Source organism: Mus caroli, chromosome 9 (genome assembly GCF_900094665.2).
Source record: "Mus caroli chromosome 9, CAROLI_EIJ_v1.1, whole genome shotgun sequence".
NCBI classification, from domain to species: Eukaryota; Metazoa; Chordata; class Mammalia; order Rodentia; family Muridae; genus Mus; species Mus caroli.
The window spans coordinates 91,894,251-91,904,628 of record NC_034578.1 but is presented as its reverse complement, the minus strand read 5'-3'; the positions used below and the strand labels follow the sequence as shown (position 1 = coordinate 91,904,628).

Sequence of the window (10,378 nt, the reverse complement as noted above, 5' to 3'; positions counted from 1 at the left end):
ACTCACTTTGTAGACCAGGCTGGCCTTGAACTCAGAAATCCGCCTGCCTCTGCCTCCCGAGTGCTGGGATTAAAGGCATGCGCCACCACGCCCGGCTATGGGACACCAGCTTTTATGTGGGCGAGGGGGATCCACACTCAGGACTCCATGCTTGTGGGGTAAGCACTTTACGCACTGTACCTTCTCCCCAGCCTAAACCAGGAGTTTACTGTTCACGTAGTCAGTAATAAGCAAACGCAGCAGGTGCTATGGCCCACACCTTTTAATCTGAGCACATGGAGGGGTGGAAGGAAGATGAAGTCAATGAGGCCCCTTTTTTATTTTATTTTTATTTTATTTTATTTTTTGCTTTATTTTGAGACAGGGTTTCTCTGTGTAGCCCTGACTGTCCTGGAACTCNCTTTGTAGACCAGGCTGGCCTCAAACTCACAGAGCTCTGCCTGCCTCTGCCTCCCAAGTGCTGGGATCAAAGGCGTGAGCCACCACTATCAGGCAAGACCTCATCTTCAAAGAACAAAATAAACAACAAATAGAAGCTTATTTAAGTATGGCACAATAAAATGAAGCAGTTGATTTAACACCACGTATTGGTCTGATATATTTTCATAATAATCTATAACATGTAACTCACCAATGAACCATTTTCCTCCTGTGCCCTTAGCGATGGTCTTACTTACTGCGGTTACTTGCTCAGTTACCACACTGTCACAGGCAAGTCGGACATGGAGGAAGGGTCTGTGAAGGATGGAGCTCACTCCAACTGAAAACGCATTTCACATAACCCATGGAAGCCATTCTTAAAGGGCTGCATGCAGTGGAGTGCACCATCCTTACACGGGAGAACAGTAACGGAAGGCCAGCCCTTGCCCTCCCCGGTCCCCAACTCACTTGTCACTGGAGATGCTGCAGTCTATGACTGTTTTCCTGCTTGTATTAATGATTATAAATGGCAGCTGAATGGTGGAATTCACAGCTGGAGGGCCCTGGTTTTGTTGTTCATTTTGTCGATTTCTCTGTACCAGGTTTTTAAAAGCAATTTGCTGTAATGTTCAATAAACAAATGAGGTCATTTAAAATATGAAAAAGTGACTTGGAATTTAAATGAATTAACATAATACATTTAAAAAAATCTATTTCAAAATTAGAGTATTTAAACAGGTGGCCTGGTCTGTACTACTGAATAGAAAAGTTAAACATGATAAAAGATTATGATGGTTAAATTCAATAAACATATTTCAAGGGTAAAACACATATGTTGTGTTTGTTTCTTTTTCAAGACAGGATTTCTGTGTTAACAGCCTTGGCTGCCTTGAAATTCACTTTGTGGACCAGGTTGGCCTCAAACCCACATACAGAGATTCTCCTGCCTCTGCCACCTGANTGCTGGGATTAAAGACGTGTACCACCACACGTAGCAAAACACATATATTTTGATGATGTCTAACTAACTACTGTAGCCTCTGGTTTCCATCTCCCAGAGAAACAGGCCCTCAGAAATACGGGAGAACCCGCAGCACAGGCAACAGTTCTTTTCAGAATGATCCCAAGGAAGCTTTGGTTTGATTCATCTCATATAGCATCCTAAACTTAGGGTTAAATACACCTCATCTATAGTATCTAGCCCAGGGATATACACAACTCCTTAAAACCAGAGAATTTAAAAATGATAGCTGGGACACTCAGACGGTCACAGCACCAGTCTNGCTAGCTGCAGGCTGGAGGCTAGGCTTCAAGCCCTTGCCAACTGTGCACCAAATCTCTACCATAGGTTTCTAAGGTTTACATATCTCAGGAGCTTCTCTGGGTACCGTTAGAATCCAGCCCAAGCCTCCATTTACTGAAGCTTGGGCTTACCGCACACAACAGAACACTGTGCACTGTCCATGCCCTCACACCATGCAACAACGAACAATCACCTCAGTCAACACAACTCTCTGACATGAACTGCAGTGTTTTTACTCTATAGAGTTGTCTACTCTTATAGACAATATAATCAATTATGGAAAACAAAGACTTGTAATATTTTTCTACCATCATCCCTTGGCATGTAAATATACAATTAGTTTATTTTTGGATTAAATTGTGTTACAATGCTTGATTTTAAAAACTGTTGCTTGGGTTGGATATGGTGGTACACATCTGAAATTCCAGCAGTTGGGAGGCAGGGGCGGGCAGATTTATGTGAGTTTGAGGCTAGTCTGGTCTACATAAATAAGTTGCAGGACAGCCAGAGGCTATGTAGAGAGACCCTGTCTCAAAACAGTAACAACAACAAAAAGTTTCTCGAGATAAAAAAAAAAAAAAATCATTACATTAATTTTGGCTTGCGATTAGGGTAGAATTTTAACAGTTTTTCTAATATCAGAAAACATATTTCTATCATCTTGTATGACGTATTTGTACAAAGTGGCATTCTCTGAAAATTATAAAATCAAAATGACAATCAACTCTGAAAGATGTTGAAGATACTTTCTGACCTGCAATATCAGATACTTACCAATTCTGCCAAATTTACCTCTTTAAAATAATAAAATTTATTATTNTTGTATGTGTGTGAGGTCATAGGGTACCTTTGGGGGGTTGGTCCTCTTCTTGGTACCTTATGTGGTATTCTAGGAAGTGAACTCCGTTTGCCAGAGTTACGATCAAAATGTCTTTACCTACTAGCCATCATGGTGGCCTCAAATTTGATGTAAAAATAAAGAGTAACATTTACCACCTGTATGCAAATATGCTTTTGTCTTTAGTAAAAAGTAAAATTATTTTTAATGAAGAATAAAATACTTTGAAATAAAATTTCTTTATGGTTTATTATCAACAAAATTTTGATTTGTATACAAATATACTCACATCATATACAGGCTCCTCATACTAGAAGGGGTCACTTAATGGAAGGACCTGAACATCTTGGGAGCTGTTTGGATACTCTACCCAACCTTGTGGCCCCCATGCTGTGGGGGAGCCTCAATATATGGAGGAATATAAATGGGAATAAGGAGAGTCCTTACGTACTTACGACTGACTCACTGTTAGACAGCATCAAACTTGTAGATGATGATGAAAGCAGTGGGAACAAAGGTAATTTAGTCTTTTTTATTTTTATTTTTTTTTGCATGCTGGAGATTGAACTAAAGGCCCGTTCTCACTAGGCAAGAACTCTACCACTGAGCTATATCCCTAGCCTAATATTGTTATTTTAATAATAAAAATAAAATTACCTCCCATGTACTGTGGACTGACTTCCTTATTTGTGGCCCCTTTTCTGACTCCCTTTGGCTTTTTGTTCTTTTCAGACTCAATACCATCTGTTCCAGAAGCTTAAGATTAAGTGTATCCCGTATAGGAACAGGTTAAGGCAGGAAAAGACAGTTATATATATGTAAAAGTAACATATGAGCCATCTATACATATAATGTAGTCAACTACTTATCTCAACTGTCAGCTTGACGAGAATCACCATGAGATGGACTTCTGGGCATGCCTGTGTGGGACTGTCTTGATAATATTAAGTGAGGTGGCATTCTGGTTATTTTCTGTTGCTGTGATAAAATATTCTGACCATAAACAACTCAGGGAAGGAAAGGGTTCATTTCAAGCTCACTGGGTGAACTCAACAGGAACTCTGAAGCAGAAACCTTGGGAGACTGTTTGTTAGTTTGTTTGCAGATCCACATTTAGCATTCTTCGACAGCCCAGAGACTGGTCCAGGGAATGGTGCCATCNGTAGCTACATCATTAACAACCAAGACAATTCCTAACAGACTTGCCATCTGATCTGGGCAATCTTGAAAACTTGATAGTTAAACCTAACTAGGGCATGTGAGAAGAGTGACTAATAGTTAACTTACGTCATAAAACAATGAGCTATGACACTAAGAAAAACCAAGCCAGTTCAGCTATAACAATTAACGTACAGGGACAACTTGGATAATTTATTTCCTATGATTACTCTGTAAATCTCATTTAATAAAAGGAATAAAAATGAAACATTAAGAGAAATTAAGTTGCATGTCTACAGAAAACCCGCAGTTACTGTTTTTAATAATAGTTTGAGTTTCATTTATTGTCTGAAGTTACCTAATTCTATAAAATGCACCAGGCTACCCTCAGGTTAAAATCTATAAATGTTTGGCTTGAGAGAAAGTAGAANAAAAAAATTAAGACTTACAAACTATGGGCATATTTCTGGTATAAAGATAAGCGAAGGACAAGAAATACTCAACCTCATTCTTTGTGCTAGGCACTGAAACATTTGAAAGCCCTGTTTTATTTTGTTATTGAATAGGATAGGGTCTCATGGCCTTGAACCCGCTATGTATATGACTTTGAACTTCTGATTCTACTGTTTCTACTTCCCAAGTGCTAGGGCTACAGGTATGTACCACTGAACCTGGGTTTTATAATGCTGGGGGCTGAGCCCAGAGCTTTGTGCATGGCAAAAGCTAAGCAAGCGCTCTACTAGCTGCACCCTGTCTGGCAGTCCTTCTGTGTGAGGACATTCCTGTCTCGCATTGCTCTCTCTAACACAGGGATGGTTACAGCCATGTCCTTAGAACTGACATCCCTTGCAGACAGATGCCCACTAGCTGCACTACAGACTTTTCTTCTCTGATGATCCTTGGGACAACGGCCATTTTTCTCCCCATTAGATAACTTTTGTCACACCAGCAGTGGCTTTAAGCCATTCTTTACTGAGGAGCCATCCTCTCTGTGTCTGATACTCTTTTTGCAAGAAGATAGATGGCAAACCAAGTGTTTTTTGGGATGAGGGTATCAAAAACACGCGGTCTGGGACAAAAGGGTGATATGGCCCTACATAATCGAACTACAGGAGAGAACTAGGAGATGGCATGAGCCTGAGCCACCAGCAGTGCAGAAATCCCTCTACCTGAACTAGCCCCTCCTGGGACAGATTAAACAGTACTAACTGTCCTCTGTGAACAGGCTGGAGATGCCCCTCCAGGTGGACTAGGGAATTCAGGTAGGGGAAGGGAACCCACCACCCAAGACTTCGCTGTCTTTTCTCCTCCTTCATGTTACACATCGGATAAAATGGCTGTAAGAGTCCTCTGAAGTTGCTACTTGACTGCCTTCACAACGGGCAGAATTAGATTCTCAGACACTTAAGACAGAAAAGGTTCTGATAGTCCCAATAACTCCTGGATGCTAGTTAAAAAAAAATTAGATGCCTTAGCCAGGCATAGCACTCTGGAGGGAGAGGCAGGTAGATGTCTGAGTTTGAGGCCTGCCTAGTCTCCATAGTAAGTTCCAGGGCTATATAAAGTGATCGGGTCTTAAAAACAACAAACAAACAAACAAAAAACAAACAAAAACTGGCCCAACTCTGCATGAGAGGGAGGATGATCTAACATTCCTATTCAACTTTCTTTTATTTTCAAGACTATCTGAACTGGCCCACAATTGTCCTGCTCCTTTGTCAGCCTCTGTGGTTTGGCTCTGCACCTCTGAAATCAAGAGAGCCACTACCCAGCCCTATAGCTCTATCACCGGAGTCTTGCTGCTGACAACTCAAGACCTAATATAGGTCACCTAAAAAAAAATAACCACAGGGCATATTTGCCTCTTCAGAGCAGCATGCTGCTGGCGCTCCAGCACCCCAGCAGTAAGGCAGACACACAGCCTGATACCTGAGTCTTCTTTTCTTCAAACCCACATATTCTTCTAACTTGGCAGTCCTGCTACCCTACCCATCGTACCATAGAGGAACTCAAGAAGACGACCTTGAGTCCTCTAGCGTGGTTCCCTTGNAGGAGAAGAGGGGAAACTTAGACCCACCTATGTTTACAGAGCCTTCTTGTTAGCAGAACTTAAAAGATATCAAAAGGGGAATTAGGTAGTTTCCCTGAGAATCTTGGTCAGTGTATACAGACATCATAGCATCTAAACAGCCTTTACAGCATGGCCTGGAGAGAGTTCATGCTCATTTCAGACAAGACCTTGACCTTGGAAGAAGAAAGATAAAGGGCCAAGAGTGGCTGGTAATGACTACTATATGGCCCAGATCCAAGATGCANAGGACCAAGTTCCCACAGGAGTCCAGGAGGTCTCTCTGAGTGATCCATCCAGAGACTCCTGTGGTCACTGGAAGAGAAAGCAATTTATCATACTTGAGAGGATTTAAGGAAAGTGGAGATCAAATCCATAATTACTGTTAGTGAAGGCCATTTGCCAGAGAGAAGCAAACCTCCTTGTATNCTCCAGAGGGGAAAGAAGACATAAGAAAACGTACTAATGTAGCACTGGAATGCTGGAGGACAAGGTCCTCCTGAAAGACAAATTCGTCACCCAACCATCCCCAGATATCCATAGAAAACTTCAAACCCTGGTGGCTAGGCGAAGAGCCTGGACCAATCTGTCTAGACTACTATCTTAGTGTTTTACAAACAGAACCTGGAAAGGGAGGAGTCAGAGGACAAATGGCAATAACCTCCTGGCTGCTAGGAGAGCTACCCGAGGAAGGCCCATCCTGAAATACCCCTCTAGAACAGGCTTCCTCTGCGGCCAGCCAGGGTAAGACTGGAGTTATGTCTCACTCCTTCCTCAACCCTTTCCCAACTGCTGAGGCAATTCCTGGAGGGTGAGATGGTCCTCAAGAGCTTGGAAGCAGCTCTCCATCCGAGCATGGACGGGTCCTCTGGAGACTCCCCTCTCCAGAACCAACTTGAGGAGCCCCACATAACTTTATAAAATGACACACCATGAACTTCCTAGTGGATACAGAAACCCGAGGCTTCATGTTGCCCTTTTCTCCAGGTCCCCAGTCCCAGAAAACAGCCAGTTCAGGGGCAAATTGGGCCAGCTCTGGAGATGTATTTACACAGCTGCCAGCCTGTCGATGGAGAAGCCTTCCTTTCCAAAACTCGTTCTTCATTTTGCCTCCTCTTTGTGGAAGAAATAATTTCTCTCAGCATGAAGTGGGACTTGTTCTGCCTATGATAGGGAACCTATATCTGCCTCTGGTGGAAGACAATACACAACATGAAGAGATTATAGAGGTCAGGCCAAAAAGGCTTGCCAGTTCTGATACATCTGAAAGAACCCATCTTAGGGATAAAACAACAAACAGCAAAACTCCTCCATAGTTTGACTTCTGGGTAAGAGTGAACCTGCAAAGGGAGCTGCTGCACCCAAGGTGGGGACTTGGGAGTTAGGGATAAGGGTAAATGTGACAGATGGAAAGCCAGAAGGGCTGAGCAGTCACGATCAGTGAGCAACAACTTGTGTGGCTGTTGATATTCTTCCAGGTACTATCTGATGACACTGCAACTATCAAACACACTGGCTTTAGGAGCAAACAGGCAGAGAAAAATATGCCAAATCTTTACCTGAAGGAGAAGTTCTTGTAGCTGGGCTCTCTTCTGCTTTATCCGTTCTATCCGCCTCTGCTTCTCTATCTTTAAAACGTAAGTTATAAAAACAAACAAATCTTTAAATCGTTTTTTTAAACATTTATTTTTACTTTATGAGTGTTTTACCTCCATGTGTGTCTATGCACCATATGTATGCCTGATGTCTGGTTTCCTTGGAAGCTAGACGAGGGCATTAGATCCCCTGGAGTTATAGATGGTTCTAAGCCACCATGTGGGTGTCAGGAACTAAACCCTGGTCCTCTGTAAGAGCATCAAGTGCTCTCAGCCACCAAGCCACCTCTCCCGCCCCCAAAGAGAATCTAAAATAAAGTTGTTCTTTCACCTTTTGCTGTTGTGTTTTTGAGACAGGGTCTCCCTCTGTTGCTCATGCTAGGCTCAAACCCAACATCTTCTTGCCAACCTTTGCTTCATTTCTTCTTTGACATATCAAGTAAATAGCCTTTCTCTTCTGCTTCAGCCATATTTCCTGTTTGCTCCTCTCTCCTCTGGTCTATACTATGAGTCCTTTTTCATAGTTCTACTAACCATTACCGCCCTTTGTATTACTTAAAAGTCATGTGAACATCTATCTGTGGGACACTGCGGTAAGAATAAAGGCTAAGCCCTCCCTGCCAGTTATGCCCACACCCATCCTTTCTCTAATGTGCCTCTCTGACCTACTTAGCTCAGACCATATCCAATCCTTCCTTCTCTGTTCCATTTCCCCCTTCTACCAGGTATATTTTATCTAAAAAATCTTTTTTGAGACACAGTGTTACTATGTTACTCAAACCTGACAGGATCTTGTGATCCTCCTGCCTCCACCTTCTAAGTGCTGGGATTACAGGTGCAGACTGTTGGACCCAGCATTCTAAAAATAGCTTCCCACTGTTTCCTGACCAGGCCTACGCTGCCTAACATTCAGAAATGAGTGTATCACTTCTCTACAGCTATGTATCTTGGCCANATTTAGCTATAAGCACACTTTCTTGTGCCTGTCTTGGTCCATGAAACAAATGCCCTCTCCACCCTTAAGCATTTGAGAAATTTCTGTTCTCCTCTCCCCTTCTTCCATCCCTGCTTTTCATAGCCATGCCTTCTCTCTGCCTCCTCCTTAGATAGAATCTAGGGCCCCATTCATACATGGTAAGAGCTCTACCACAGAGTTGTTACCTTGAGCCCAGATTAAATCACATTTTTGACAACTTTTCTACTTTTCATCTCCTTTAATAAAGCAACTGTTTCTTAGGGTCTTGATTTTAGTGTTAAACTTTGTCTTTTCTGTAGTTAAGGACATGGTAATGTTAGTAGATTTTAGTTTATGGGTCTTTAGTATCAGCTTAATATTATTGATAATGTAATTAAAATGATGTTCAAATTTTACTTAGGAAAAAGAGAAGGGAGACACTTCTACTGTAGCACATAAAAACACTACCCTGTAGCCTTTGATGAATGTCTTTTTTTTCTGTCATTAACAACAACAACAACAATTCTAGGTTGGGTGGAGTACTGAGTAAAATTTGAAACCAACTGTAATTATCTCCATGAGCCACTGTTAACCTCAATCTTAACAGTAAAATTACAACAAACCAAGTTAGAAACACTGGGACAGGAAACACTCATTTAAGGACATTTTTCTACAGTGTTTAAAATTAACCAAGCTAAAATGCTTTTACATATTGTTCTAGAATTAATGAAGGCCACATATGCCCCTTCACTTACTAACAGTGAGTCAAAGGTAGATCTAACTTCCATAGTTATCGTTAGGATATTGAATAAGCAACACAGGAAACAAGCCACCAGCTTGAGCTATTGTTTGGATAAAATAGATTTACTTTGCATCAAAATAATTAATCAAGTAAGATTAGATTTTCAGGGCAATGGTAGCGCACGCCTTTGATCCCAGCACTTGGGAGGCAGAGGCAGGTGGATTTCTGAGTTCGAGGCCAGCCTGGTCTACAAAGTGAGTTCTAGGATAGCCAGGGAAACACTCGAAAAGCAAAACAAAAAATTAGATTTGTTAGATAACCTACCAAAATTCATTGGCAGATACTTAGATTTATATTAGAATAAGAGGGTTGGAGAGATGGCTCAGCGGTTAAGAGCACTGACTACTCTTCCAGAGGTCCTGAGTTTGATTTCCAGCAACCACATGGTGGCTCACAGCCATCTATAATGGAATTGATGCCCTCTTCTGGTATTCATATACATAAAATAAATAAATTCTTTAAAATGAAAGGAGATAAACTAGGACGAAATGAAGATCCTTTCTAAGAAACGACACAAATGAAACCCATTCATTTAACTTTGTTGTTGATCTTGTGTTGGTTTTTTGTTGCTGGTCTGTTTGAGACAGGGCATATACTTAGCGTAGCTTTGAACCAAATAACTGAGATGCTCTTGACCCTTGACCCTCCTCCTGCTTCCTAGGTGCCGGGATTAGAGGTGTATGTCATCATCACCTTCATGCCCAAACCACTCATTGACATTTTGTTCCTCAGTTCCAGGTTTTGTAAAATAAACTGTGAACTGTATCTCCAAAACTCCTCCAGCTCAAAATTTTCCAGAGTCTAAAGTAATGTTAAAGTAAAGCAAACATGAACAACTAGGGACATTTTAACATCACATAATTATATTTCTAAATGAAAATGTTTTGCATGCAAAACCNAGCTAACTATCCAGGAGCGCTCCTCCTTACTTCCAGGTTCTGGCATTCCTGAGCAGAATTGGTAGGCAGGCCAATCCACTTGATTTCTTTTTTTTCCTTTGAAATTATGTTCATCGCCATTAGCACATTTAAAGCATCATAAACTCTTCGTCTAATGTTCTTCTGATCATAAGCCTGCTAAAAAATGTTTTTATTAAGTGGTGAATTTTAAAGGTTATCTTTCACATGCTGTTGATATTAATAATAATATCTCCCAAGTATGGAAAAAATTCTATGCCCAGTGAAAACAACTTCAGAATTTAATATGTAACTAAGACACTTGTAAACTTTTTTTTTTTTT

General features: G+C 41.3%; 1 protein-coding gene across 8 annotated transcripts in view; it reads right to left on the bottom strand.

Annotated features, from left to right (window-relative positions):
* Positions 1-10,378, bottom strand: part of Tfdp2 (transcription factor Dp-2) — an 83,225-nt gene that overhangs the window by 11,758 nt on the left and 61,089 nt on the right. For 5 of the 8 annotated variants that reach the window (XM_029481298.1, XM_029481301.1, XM_029481297.1 and 2 more), the window contains 3 exons: positions 10,069-10,215; positions 7,347-7,415; positions 889-1,040 (listed from right to left, as the gene is read on the bottom strand). In XM_029481298.1, the coding sequence (XP_029337158.1) occupies positions 889-1,040; positions 7,347-7,415; positions 10,069-10,215 (368 nt within the window). The remainder of the gene's footprint in view (positions 1-888; positions 1,041-7,346; positions 7,416-10,068; positions 10,216-10,378) is intronic. The other 3 variants (XM_029481300.1, XM_021171518.2, XM_029481296.1) reach the window with 1 other exon arrangement.